Below are 13,095 nucleotides of genomic sequence, written 5' to 3' on the forward strand. Positions count from 1 at the left end.
GCCCTGGGAGAGCACTGCCCAGGGCAGGAGCGCAGCTTCCAGGGTGAGGTTAAGACGGAGGATCTGCAAAACTCCTTTGCCTCAAGGTTTGAATCGCCTTGATGCAGCACAGAGATCCCTCCAAGATGGCTTTTCCTAGTCTCCTGTGTGCTCCCTCCCACCAGAGATGGCCGGGAAGGGGGTCACCCCCACCCCAGGGCTCTGGTGAGCCCTAGCGTGCCCTGAACAGGGCCAGTGGCTCCCTGCCCATAACAGAGACACCTGTGCAGGCGGTGTGGAGCCAGGCGTCTTTATTGGCCCCTCTGGCAGCCATCAGACATTGTTGGGGTTGTAGCACAGCATGTTCAGCTTGATGTTCTCATCCCAGTGACGCAGCAGCAAGAACAAGTGCCTGGCTGCCCCTTTGAGACAGCCCACGTCCACCCCCTCGGGCAGCCGCTGTGCCTGCAGCCACGCATCTGCCTTGGCCGCCACCAGCTCCCACTCCTCAAAGAAGCCAGCACAGCGATGCTCCAGCCACGCCAAAGCCACTGCTGTGGCCCAGCTGGCACTCTCCAGGTCCTCTGGCCCCACGTCCTGCCAGATCATGCCAGCCTCAGAGGGAGCGGCTGAGTGGGGGCCGGTGTCGGACTCAGAGCCATGCCCACTATCCGCCTGCGCCCACACGGCTGCACTGGGCACCTCGGAGCAAGTGCTCCGGGACGGGGGCGAGCCAGGCTGTGAGGCTGCAGTGAGCTCCTCGCCCTCCTCGCCACCGGGCCCTGCCTCAGGGCTGCTTCTGGCCCCGGGGGACACGGGGCTGAGGCTGGCTCGGTGGGAGGCGTAGGGAGAGGCCCGGCACAGGCGGTCCAGGGGGATCTGCACTACTTCGGAGAAGCTCTCGGTGAGCTGGAATGGCCCCCGGGCTTGCTGCAGCTGCACCTGCATTGGGGGGCGCAGGTGACTGGGAGGGGACAGGCAGGGGTGCAGCCCCCAGCACTCATTGGTGGGGGCCACAGGAGTGTCCCTGGGGCACAGGGACTGCACAACTTGCCCTGTCCCCCCCATCCCCAAAGCCAGCAAAGGCCCCCAGGGCTGAACAGCACCGTCTGGGTTTGCACCCTCAGCTGGGTGCCACTGCTGGCGCTGCTGGGTGCTGCCTGGGCAGCTGAGCTGCAGCCCAGCAGGGAAGGTGCCTGCTCAGCACACCCCGGGATGGGATGGGGACATGGGGACGGGGCCCTTACCAGCGGGAGGTAGTCGTGGCTGGCGTGGTTGCTGGGACGCTCGCTTTCTGGGCTGAGGCACTGCGGTCGCAGTGCCAGACTGGGCCCCCTGCGCCTGCTCAGGCTAAACCTGCGGGGCAAAGAGGAGAGTTAAAGGGGCAGAGGGGTGCAGTTTCTGAAAGGCAGCTGGACCCCCAGCCTGCTGCAGGGATGGGGCTGGAGCACCAAACCCCTCCCCTTACGCTGCAGGAGCTGGCAGGGAGCATTGTACCTGCAGCACCCAAGAAGTGGCATTGTCCCCCTCTCTGTGCAATGTGCCATTTTTTGGGCCCTGGCATCCCTCCACCCTGCAGCCTCACCTGGAGCCAGTGATGCTCTCCGTGGATTTCTGGGAGCCCATGGAGGTGGTGGAGGGGCTGGTTGGAGGCCCTGCAAGGGGGGAGGGCTGAAGATGGGGGGCCATGATGCACCCAGAGGTGCATCCCGCTCCCTAGCACCTGTGAGGGTGATTCTGTGCCCGTGCCCTCGGCAATGAGGGCAGGCGTGGGCACAGCAGATGCTCCAGCTCTCAGCTGCCAGCAACAGGGTGTTGGGGGCACCCCCAGTCCCCCACCATCCAGCCCTTGGCCCCCTCCACCCTGGACGCACCATTCGAGCAGTTCTGCTTTTCCGAGCCATAAGTAGGGGAGGAGACACTGGCTGGAGACCCTGGGGTCTCATCTCGCTCTGCAAAAGAACAAAGCCCTGAGGGCCCCTGGGCTCCCGGCACCCTCACATCCACAGGGGCTGCTGTGCTGCCACCCCCATGTCCCCCCGTCCCAGTGTGGGGCAGGTGCCTCTTTCCAGGCATCCACAGTGCTCCAGCCAGGACCAGACCCATGCAGCCGTGAGCTGAGGGTCCCCAGTGACCCTGGTGCTCGGGAAGGTCACTGGGGAGCATAAGCTGATGTAAGGGCCCAGACTGGTACCTGCAGCGACAGGGGCCTCATCCTGCTCCTCCGCATCTCTCCGCTGGTCCACACCTGCTGAGGAGCTCCTGTGGTGCCAGTTCCCCGCCGTGGTGGCTTGGGGCCGGCTGGCTGAGCCAGCTGCAAGGAACGGTGCCACCTCAGCCCTCTGTCCCCTCACTGCCCCGTCCCCAGCGCCCTGAGCCCCCTGGCTGTACCTGTGCCCCACACCTCGGGGGCTGTGGGCAGGGCTGCGTGTGTGGCAGTGTCCACAGGCACCAGGCGGGTGTAGAGAGAAGGCACGTTGCAGGCTTTGCTGGTTTGCATGGCTTTCAGGCGAAACCGGCGGGCAAAACCTGCCCGGAGCGAGGCAGTTAGATGTGGGGGGATGCCAGGGCTGCGCTGGGGCAGGGGGACACACGCACTAGCACCCACCCTGCTCCAGCTCGGCTTCCCGCTGTGCCGCGTTCTCGTTGTCCCGGATGACAGAGCGAGCTGCCAAGCAGTGCAGTGGCTTGTCCCAGGCTTTGGCCGCCCGCCGTGGGGGGTCCTCCCTGCCCAGCCCCTCCCGGGGCTGCAGCAGCGATTCCAGTGAGGCCGTCACTTCCCACGACACTGGCTTGCCAGCTTGCAGCGCGTGGATCACCACCTGGCAGCGCAGGGGCAGGCTGCCATCAGCCACGCTGGCATCGGCCAGGCTGGGCTCCCCCGGCTCGGGTGCTGGCGAGGCGCTGAAGAGGTAGGAGGGCTCCACCAGCATGTCCCAGTCCAGGTGGGTGGGCGAGAGGAGGTTATCTGGGCAATGGCAAGAAGTGGGCTCAGCAAGGCAGGGGCATCCAGCTCCATCCCCGCCGCCCTCATCCCCTGGAGCCAGCACACACTTGACTCCACTGTGCTGGGCTGCCGCTGCCGTGCCTGGGGTCCCAGCTCATCCAGCCGCCCCTCCAGGGACTGGTTCCTCTTCTGTGACACCTTCTCCAGGGCCCGACAGAGACGGCGGGCATCCAATTCCCCATGTGGCGAGGAAAAGCTGCGGCCGGCCAGGGCAGTGCGTGCCAATGCCTTCTTCTGCCGCGCCAGCTCCTCTGTGCTCAGGGCCACTGTCACCTGCAGCAGGGGGGAGGCTGCCAGCGAGCCTGGCAAAGGCACTGGCACAGAGCGCAGGCTGCGCCAAGCCGTGATGGGGCACCTGCGGCCCCGGCCGGCTGTTGGCTGGAGCCGCTGGCTGACGCCCAGCCCTGCCGCTCTGCAGGCTGGCACCCGGCAGCCTCCCAGGGCGGTGGGTGATGCTCGCCAGGCTCCCCATACACATGGGAAGGACCGACAGCACGGAGACAGGAGTTTGCAAACATCCCTGGGGGTTGACTCAGGCTGCCGCTGAGGCAGGAGCCGTTGGCAGGGATTTCCATGTCTGCGGAGTGGGGGGCTTAGCTCAGTTGCTCAGACTGGATGATGCAGTCCCCAGTGCAGAGTGATGTCCCTGCACCAGGGTGCTTCACCTAAAAGATACCACAGGGCAGCAGTGCCTGCGCTGCCTCTCGTGCTGGCAGTGTGGAGCCAGGGGAGGATCGTTTGCACTGCAGGGAAATCACTTACGCTTGACATTTCAGCAGCAAAGGCCGCCAGCTGTGCTGCCGTGTGGTGGGAGCAGGTTACCTAACCTGTGCCACCAGCCAGGAGCACGTCCTGGAGCTGGGTGACAGCTCGCCTCACCTGGCCTTGGAGCCATCAGCACCGGGGGAGCTGCCTCTCCCTGTCCCCCAGCGACCTGGCTGGGTTTTAAACCCAGGTACGAAGCAGCAGAGACTTGGCTCATCGCTAACCAAGTGTTGGGTGGCATTGGCCAAGGGCTGAAGGAGCCAGGCAGAGGCTTAGACAGCCCACCCCCTCCTCTCCAGCTTGGCAAGTTCATTACCTGATGCCGGCCCAGCTATTTTCATTTAATTTCTGTGGCCTGAACAAGGAACTGGCTAGGGGGTTTGTTAGCCACCCAGCTGACTGCTGGCCGGGGAAGCTGGGGGACCAGCTGCTTGGTCCCCAGCTGTCCTATTCCAGTAGGGCAAAACTACCCAAGGAGTCACCTCGCAGCACCACAGCTGATCCTCGTTTAAAATCCAGGCTACATCACTGGTTTCCAGCCCACGTGTCTGGGCACAATGGGGCAGCGAGACCCTTGGTAAGCCAGGAGCAGCTCCACCCCACCGTGCATGAGCCACTGCAGCCCGTTGGCATCCTTACCTTGGTACGAGCTGGGGCAGAGGGCAGCGGGGCGGATTTGGTGGAGGACTCGCAGAGGGACAGGCTCTTCTGGCCCTGCTGGGAGGTGACATCAGTGCCAGGGGCTGATGAGCCACCCTCAGGGGCCACATCGCGGGAGCCGGTGGACTCGCTGCTGGTGGAGCTGCGGGAGAGCAGCCCCCGGCTGCGGTCGGTGCTGACAGAGCAGTGCGTCAGGACGTACTGCTCCTGGATGTAGGAGGGCTGGTAAATCCGCTTCCAGATGTCTCCCCCTGAGATGGGATCCACACCTGCCCAGCAAGCGCAGACCCTGTCAGCCCACGGCTCCCAGACCTGCCCCCCACCCCAGCCCCGGCCCCACTGACTCTGTTCGGATGCCTCCGTGCCCCCAGTGAAGAGCTCCAGGGAGGCGTCCCCAGATCCTGGGGTGTTCCAGGGTGGCTGTCGGTTCTCTCCTGGACTGGGCACCTCCTCCTGGGAAGGGAATGCTGAGCCCCGGGAGCCCCGATGAGCCCCTTCCTGGCCCTGGCAGAGAGAAGGCACTGCCGTCAGCACCCCAGCACGGGGTGAAGGTGGTGGCACCAGGAGTGTGCCATCCCCCCCATGCCAGGGCGGCTGTACCAGCGGGCGCCTGTCGCGGAAGCGGGCGATGCTGTAGAGGACGCAGTAGCTGATGAGGCGGTCGCCGGGGTAGAGGGCTGGGAGCTCGGTCGGTGAGAGCAGAGCCTCCATGCTGTCAGGGACATACCAGTCGATGGTGATGTCGCTGACAGCTGGCTCAATCGCTTTCTTCAGGGACTTGATCAGCTGGGGCAGGGAGAAGAGCCAGTGTCACATATCGCTGTGACCTCTGTGTCCCCCCATCCCTGCCTGGGCTTTACCTTGGGCTGCAGCCTCTCGTCCGGGCTCAGGAACTCAGCGCAGCCCCGGCTCACCTTGGCCAAGCCCTTCAGCAGCCGCCGGCATGCCCGCCGGCCCATGCCAAAGCTGAAGCACCTGCAGGAGAGAGCCAGGCGATGAAAAGCCCTGGCCAGGCCAGTGCTGGGCGCTGGGCAGCCCGGTGGTGAGCCCTGCCATGGGGGGATGGGCAGGGGGATTTGATAGCCAGAGATGCTGCCCCGGCTGCATGAGTGGGAGCACCCCGGGGAAAGCTGAGTGGATGGGCTTGGGGCACGTGATGGGTGAAGAACATGCTTGGGGCTGATGGAGGGGAGATGTGGGGCTGCAGAAGGTGAAACCATGGGAACAGTCCAGGGGACAGAGACCACCGTGATCCCACCGCAGTGCTGGTGCATACCTGACGGTGCTGGCCTGCCTGCGCACCAGCCGGAGGATCCTGCCTGCGTTGCCCACCGCCGCATCGGTGAAGAGGAAGAGCTGGCGGGGGTAGCCATGGTGGAGGGGCTGCGCCAGTGCCCAGCCCAGGGCTGCCAGCAGGTTGGTGCCACCTGCGTCTACCCGCAGCCCACCGAGGTGCTCGCAGGCACGCCACAGCGTCTCCTGCCCGCGTGGAGAGCTGGCCTCGCAGCGGTCCCCTGGCTCGCCAGCCCCGACCCCATGCCAGGGAGCCGGGAGGGGGGATGGAGAGGGGCTGGTGGGGGGATTTGCCCAGCAGCACTCACATTGCTGCAGAGGCGGCTGGATGGGAAGAGCGGCTTGACGTTTGTGCCGAAGCCAGCGATGTTGAGTAGCGTCCCCGACGGGAGGCTCTTCAGGGCCACCAGCAAAGCCTCCTAGGGTGACAGCAGAGAGGGCTGCTAAGGACCAGCCACCCAGGGAGCATCCTTGGCCCCGTGGCCATTGCCTCACCTTGATCTTGTCAAGGTCAGGGCCATTCATGTTGCTGCTGTGGTCGACGAGGAAGAGGACCTCGCGGGTGATGCTCTGCAGGTCCCCAGGGACACCCCCCGCCACCGGGCAGAAGTTCAGCATCAGCACGGGGTTGGGGAAGATGTCTTTGTGGAAACGTCTCTGCACAAAAGCCACCTGCAAGCCAGGTGGGCCAGGGGCTTTCTCGCACCCCCTGGCCCATGCTGAGGTCTTCCTCACCCACATCCCACCACCTCCCACCTTCCTCCTTCTCCTTGCCGGGCCACCAGTGGCTGTGTACTGTCACCTGTCTTTCACCGCTGCTGTCCTTCCTGGCAATCCGCACATAATCCCGGCGGCTCCGGATGTGGGCTTCATACTCAGGGTATGTCACGGTGCCATCCTCCATCACAAGGTGGGGGTGGTGGGGCTCTGTGGGGCACAGGGGGTGTTCAGAGTCACCCTGTGCCACACGGGGCTGAGGATGCCCCAGATGCTTTTAAGGCAATACCCCTCTCCCCCAAACCCGCCAAAGGCATGGTCCCTCCTCACCGCAGGGGTAGAGGATGATCTCCAGGTCCCTGTCATAGCGGTGGGGCTCAGCCAGGGTGACACAGGTAGTGGCAGCAGAGCTGGCCCAGGGATCAGCATCAGCTCGCAGGGCGTGGGATGGGCTTTCCAGCCCTGCGGGGAGAAGGCAGCAGCAGGGCAGACCCTTGCACCCCTGACACCCCCCCCCGCCCCCGGACTCCATACCTGTGCCAGACCTGGCGCTGCAGCAGGGGCTGCTCCCTTCCAGCTCTAATGGGATTAACTGGGCTGGCAGCAGGAGCATGTCCCTACCAACCCGCATCCCTTCCTTGCCTGTACTGCCCCCCATCCACCACACCTCCTCAGGGAAGGGGGCTGCTGACCCAGAGCCATCCAAAGCCACACACAGGGCGACTTTGGGGGGTCCCTTTGGGAAAGGGCTTCTTTGTGCATAGGGAGTGCAAGAGGACACCAGAGCAAGGGGGCTCAGCTCTTCCTAGAAGCGTGGAGGGACCAGGGGGACATCACCTACGTTTTGGGGAGGTTTTGCCCAACAACCAACACCACCTGAGCCGCCCTCCCTACCTGCCAGCAAGCAGGGGCCCTTCACCAGCAGCTCGAAGGCAAACTCGTAAGGAAAAGGGTTGCAGGGCTGTCCCCGAAAGACATCCATGGTCTCCACAGGCACTGTGGGGGATGGCTGGCTCCGGGCACCTGGCCCCCCGAAACAGCTGGTGGGGCTGTGAGGGGAGAGGCTGTGATGGCTCCCACCCCCACGCCCCACTCACCCAGCATCAGCATCCCCCCCTCCCCCGGATGGCGGAGACTGAGGAAGCCATGAAAATCACCATAGAGCCAACCTGTCGTCACACAAGCTTGCCGGCTCGCACTCGGGGGCGGCGGGGACGTGGGGCATGAGGACAGGGGGGAGAAGGAGGCGCAGGGCCCCATCCGGCAGCGTGGCCAGCTCCTGCGCTGTGCTCAGGGTGATGGCCAGGCTCTCTGCTGGGCACAGCGTGCCTGTGACGATGACAAAGGTGGAGCGCTCCACATCTTCATCCAGGACGAGGTGGCCTGGGCAGGGGAGAGATGGGAGGGGGGGGGGGGTCAGTGGGGTGTGTGAAGTTGCGGGGGGCATTAATTGAACTAATTACTTTCAAAGAGGACAACAGAGAGCAGGTGTAACAAGGGGCATGCAAAGGGACAGGTAAAACCCCAGGAGAGGTGGAGGAAGGGGAAAGAGGAGTCTGAGATCTCCAGTCCCAGAGACCCTCCAAAGCACCAGGGTAGCCTGGCAGGAGCTCTCAGCCCCCCCATATCGCCCCATGCTTCATCCCCCCTTGTTCTGAGCCTCCCAGCCCGGAGGACCCAACAGGATCACCCGTGCCACGCACTCACCGCTGGCACAGCGGCGTGGCCGGCCGGGGCTGGGGCTGCACTGGAGGCAGCAGTCCTGTACCCGGTGCCGGTTCTGGACCTGGAATGTCACCCGCCGGCTGCCCACTGCCGCCTCGAAGCCAGCCACCACCTCCGACTCCTCCAGCGGGTAGATGAAGATGCCTGTGGGTGGAAGAGAGCCCTGAGGCAGATCCCAGCACGGACACCACCACGGCACAGCGTGGCCCATGGCAGCACCACTCAGAGTCTGACTGACTCACCGGGTGACTTAGTTGCCCGAGAGCGGGACAACACACAGGAAGGACCCAGAGCCTCAGTAGCCCAGAAAAGGGAGGGAGGATGAAACCCCCCTCATCCTCAGTGATGGCAATGGGTTTGCTCAGCCTCACTCTTCTCCTGCCCACAGGGTGATGCTGCGTGTCTGCCGTGCTCTGCCCTCCCCGGTGGCCTCTGCCTTTGCTCCCCAAACTGAGCAAGGTTTGGGGGCCAGGACACAAGTGGGCTGGAGACGGGATGCTCTCCAGCATGGGTGCTTTTCTGGGGCTGCACAGGCAGCCCAGATTCCTGCCAACCCCAGAAGCTCCCCCTTACCTTCCACAAGCTCCTCATGGGGGTTGGTGTACACAAGGTGAGCGGTGATGCTCAGGGAGTACCCGTTGGCACAAGCCTTCACCCTGGAGCTTTTCAGGGGCAGAGCCTCCCAGGAGGAGAGGGCGTACAGGCCAGGCATGGTCCCTCAGCGGGCAGCTGCGGGCAGAGGGGAGGCAGGTGCTGGGTGCTCGGCAATGGGGTCTGCCAGGAAGGGGCTTACGTGCACAAGCTGCATCCATCTGCCCAGCCTGCAAGGGGGAAGCAGGTCCCCATCCCTCCCCATCCTGGGGACAGTGCTTTGCAGCATCGACGAAACACATGGACCTGGACCCAGATCTCTGCTCAGACCCCAGCCCACCTGCAACCTGGGTCTGGAGCCACAGGAGCCTGCAGAGAGCAATTCTGCCCCACAGGTAAATAAGCCTTGCTGCTGAGCAGCAAAATTACTTCTCCCATGGGCAGCAGCAGTTACATACAAGCCCCAAGTTCTGCCAGACAAGCAGAGACTCCTGGACAGGACAGATAACAGCCAGCAGCACACAGCCCATCTCTCAGCCAACCCACAGCAGCTGGGTGGTTTCAGAGCCTCCCCAGACCATCTCCCATACTGGCCAGGAGAGGAGCACCTGCTGCTCCCATCTCCATCCACCCACAGAGCTCACCAGTGTAATTCGCTTTTTTTTTTTTTTTTTTTTAAAAAGGGTGAGTAGCCCACAGTGTAACTAGGACAAAACAACGAGCAGTGTTTGCTGGGGGTTTAATAATTAACAACAAGGTCAGTGCTGCACTGAAGAGCAGCACAGAGGGGAAGGCCCTGCAGTGGGGGAGCCTGGCTCAGGGGATGATGATCTCTGCCTCTGGGTGAGAAACGCTCAGCACAGAGATGGATGCGTCCAGCATCCCACCCTTCAGCAGCAGCTGTGGGAAGAGAGGCGGCTGGGCACCAACCCACCAACCACCCCTCTTCCCCTTGGAAAAACCACCTGGGAGAAGCATCCCAAATGACTGCCTGGAGCCAAGGCATCTCTCTAACATAATGCACCCTGTGCTATCAAATACTTGTGTGAAATATTCAGGTCAGCCTTAGCCCTACCTCTCTGTGAACAGTGCGTGTGGATCCCACTCCAGGCATGGGTCTACACCTCCACACTGTATCCCCTGCCCACCCCAAGTGCCTGCAACCCAACAGCAGCGAGGTCCCCATGTCACACTGTGTGCCAGTGCTCCAGCATGCAACGTGCCCAGGGCAAGGGCAAAGCCAGGTACAAGCGAAACATCTGGTCCCCCCACTCCAGTGGCCTTCGTCTCAGGAACATCTTGTACAAGTGTCAGTAACAAGAGGCTCAGGGTGCCCCCGGTATGTGGTCACAGGGTGCCTCTCCCAGAGCATCCTTGAAGGCAGAGCAGGGCTACATCCTTGCAGACAGCACCAGGATGGAGTCCACGGCTGGGCAAGGCAGGGAGCCCCCAAGAAGCACAGAAGTGCATTAGCAAGGTAGCTGCATCTCAGGAAAATAAGTCCATTATGCAGGAGGGCAGCTGTTAATCTGCTCAACTGGCATCACAGGGTTATGCTGGCAGGCTCTGGCCATCCAAGCACCCACCACCATCACCAGTCCTCCACCCTGTATGCAGAATGCTGCACACACTGCTGAGCGTCCGTCCCCCCCCAACCCCCTCCCAGCAGCAGCACAGGGTCCCTGCACAGCCTGGTTTTCCTCCACACTGGCTGTGCCACTGCTGGGAACATCACCAGCCAGGTCCTGCCCTGACCACAGCACCCAGGTGGGGTCTGGGACTCTCCCAGCCCAGCCACAGTGAGCTATTGAAGGCTGATTTCCCCTCAAAACCCTTCCATTTGTTCCCAAGGCACCCAGCTCGATGCTCAGCAACGTGCCTGCTATTTGCCATGCTGCCCGCTGGCCCGGGCACTACCAGCTTGTTTACCAGGGACTTACTGGAGAATCCATCCCAGCTGCTTTTTATCACTTCTCTTTACATTTACCCTCTCAGAGTAAACAGGCCCCATCTGGCCCTGCTGCACTTTACGCTGGCTGCTCTAAGCCCTGTGGTAATGAATAAAACCAGACCCAATGGTCCTCGCCCCAGCATCTTAGTCCTCGTCCCCTGGGGCAGCAAACTGTCCCCAGGTGCCAGCATGGCATCACCAACAGGTCCTTGGGCCCGTCCCCAACATGGTCACCAGTGCCTTTACGGCCCCTTCCTTTTCCTCCCTTCCCACCTGCTGCTCACAGGAGCTGGTTTAACTGACAGCATCCCACATACGGAGGGGGTCGCAGCAAGAGCAGGGCTGGGTGCAGCTCACCAGCTTGGTGGCAAAAAACCCTTGGTGAAGGCGAGACTGAGCTAACTCTTCTCTAGGTCAGAATAACTTAAAGTTTCTCTTCTCACCCGTGGATAGGTTGAGTTTTCTAGCGTGGCTGCTGCAGCAAGCCAGGTGCCTGAGCCCAGCAGACCCTCCTTAGCTGTCTGCAGAGTTGTCAGAGTCTCACCTGCTGCAGAAACAGCCGCCCACCCCAGGGTGCAGCATGATCCCGGGGAAGGATGAGACCAGCCCTGGCACAGGCAAACCCAGTGAAAATTTCCAATGGTGACAGAGGCACAGACCGGTGCAAGAGGAGGATGGAAGGAGAGGAGCCCAAGCCTCTGTGGCAGCACCTGGAGTGAGGAAGCATCACTGCCCCTCCTGCTCACCTGCGTTACCTACCCCCTGCTTCCCTTGCTTCCCTTCCCTGCAGGATATTCCTGCATGGCTCCGCTGGGACAAGACACAAGGGCAGGAGAGTGAGATCTGTCCCAACTCCTGAGGCAGGGAGGAGGCCACGGAGGCAGGAGGTGATGGCGCTGCTGCCCAGCACCCATGGGGCATGGCGCTTTGCAGGGAGCCCAAAGAGGAGGAACGGAGGGGAAAGGGATTTCCCTGGCAGCTGCAGGTGAAGGGGACAGGGTGAAGAGCTGTCCCCAGCCTAAGCCTCCAGCCTGTGGTGCTGTGCCCTGGCTGGCACTGCTTCTTCATTTGCTGGGAAGTCAGAACAGAGTCTGCTGCACACACACATGTACACACACTCTGGCACACGCACCACATGCAGGACCACCACGTCCAGGACCTATGCTGCTGCTCTCACCCCTCCAGAGCCACTAAAACCCCTGGAAAACCCGAGTCCCGTGCCACGGAGCAGGAGTTACTTGCCCTCAATGCACCCTGACACAGGCACCCCCTAAATAAAAGGTCCCAGCCCCACGGATTTCCCCCAGCACAGGCACACGCAGGTGGAGCAGCCCTGCAGAAGGGTCCCACTGCTCCTCTGGCCACAGGACATTTCTGGCTCAGGCCAGGGACCGGTGGCTGATACCCTGGGGCGTGTTCCCAGCAGTTAGTAGAGCCAGCCCTGTTGGGTCCATGCCGGATGGTGATTTCAGCACTTTTGGGGCCCTGCTGCCTCATCTCCCGCCTCTCACCCCTCCTGCAATCCAGGACTGCCCCGAGAGCCCGCGTGTGACCCTGGGGCACCCAGGAATTGCAGGATACTCACAGGGTCCCGGGCCACTGGGGTTCCAGACTCTCCCCCGCCCCTGCCCTTACCTGGAGGAAGAGGAGGATGACACAGGGACTGCAGGCTCCGCTCCGCACCCGCTGGGTCCCTGCCCTCTGCAGAGCCCTCTGCCCTAGGGGTGGGTTTCCCGGCCCCTCTGGCCTGGGGGCTGCAGTACCCCGGGGGGATGAGCGGTCCTTCCCGGCCTCTCCCTGCTGCAGGCTCCCTCTCTGGCACTGGCTCCTTCACCGCCCTCGCTCCATCCCTCGCTCCCTGTGCCAGCAGCAGAGCTGCTCCAAGCCCAGCCTCATTAAAGAGACACACTCCCTGGTACCGCCGCCTCGGGGAGGGCTGGGGGATACGCTGGTGGGTGGTGCTGGGGGTCTCAGGGGATGACCAACACTCCCAGGGGGTGACAGGCACTGGCCAACAGCAGAGCCCACTGCTGTGGGCTGCTCTGCACCCAGAGTGGGGCAATGTCCAGGCAAACTTGGGTGCTGGTGAGACACCAGGGTGATGCTGTTGCACCCACAGACATGGGGTGTGGCTGCCAAGGACATGTAGCTGCCCCCTGTGTCCCCTCACAAACAAAGCACAGGGCAAAAAGCAAACCCCCATCAGCCAGCTGAACTCTCCATGGGTCACAGGCATCACAACCAGCTTTGTTAGGAAAGGTCTCAGCTGCCCTAAGACTGCCACAAGAGGACCACGCACAGGTGGATGCTGAACCATCTCCAAACCCAGATGCCCTGGGGTACCACTGGGGACATCTTCACTAGCCTCCATGTGCTGCAGAGAAATCCCAGCCCCAAAAAGCAGGGA

General features: G+C 62.7%; 1 protein-coding gene across 1 annotated transcript; it reads right to left on the minus strand.

The window, feature by feature from the left end:
* Nucleotides 1-39: 39 nt before the first annotated feature.
* On the minus strand, nt 40-12,511 carry VWA5B2 (von Willebrand factor A domain containing 5B2). The gene is made up of 22 exons (XM_056357932.1): nt 12,324-12,511; nt 8,720-8,875; nt 8,129-8,290; nt 7,591-7,804; nt 7,316-7,470; nt 6,752-6,883; nt 6,507-6,631; nt 6,200-6,376; nt 6,013-6,123; nt 5,688-5,890; nt 5,272-5,386; nt 5,012-5,197; nt 4,756-4,915; nt 4,391-4,680; nt 3,034-3,259; nt 2,588-2,947; nt 2,371-2,508; nt 2,174-2,293; nt 1,854-1,931; nt 1,565-1,634; nt 1,227-1,335; nt 40-921 (listed from the first exon to the last, which is right to left on the minus strand). Exons 2-22 carry the CDS (start codon nt 8,856-8,858, stop codon nt 313-315), a joined length of 3,879 nt encoding a protein of 1,292 aa, XP_056213907.1. The 5' UTR covers nt 8,859-8,875; nt 12,324-12,511; the 3' UTR covers nt 40-312.
* Nucleotides 12,512-13,095: the final 584 nt, after the last annotated feature.

Source organism: Falco biarmicus, chromosome 13 (assembly GCF_023638135.1).
Source record: "Falco biarmicus isolate bFalBia1 chromosome 13, bFalBia1.pri, whole genome shotgun sequence".
Lineage (NCBI taxonomy): Eukaryota > Metazoa > Chordata > Aves > Falconiformes > Falconidae > Falco > Falco biarmicus.

Bases quoted from the DNA above. Each gene is read 5' to 3' on its own strand.
- VWA5B2 (XM_056357932.1), bottom strand. From the start codon at position 8,858: ATGCCTGGCCTGTACGCCCTCTCCTCCTGGGAGGCTCTGCCCCTGAAA. The intron at 8,291-8,719 runs GTAAGGGGGAGC...TTCCACCCACAG, and splicing joins CCATGAGGAGCTTGTGGAAG to GCATCTTCATCTACCCGCTG. The intron at 7,471-7,590 runs GTTGGCTCTATG...CTCCCCTCACAG, and splicing joins GCAAGCTTGTGTGACGACAG to CCCCACCAGCTGTTTCGGGG.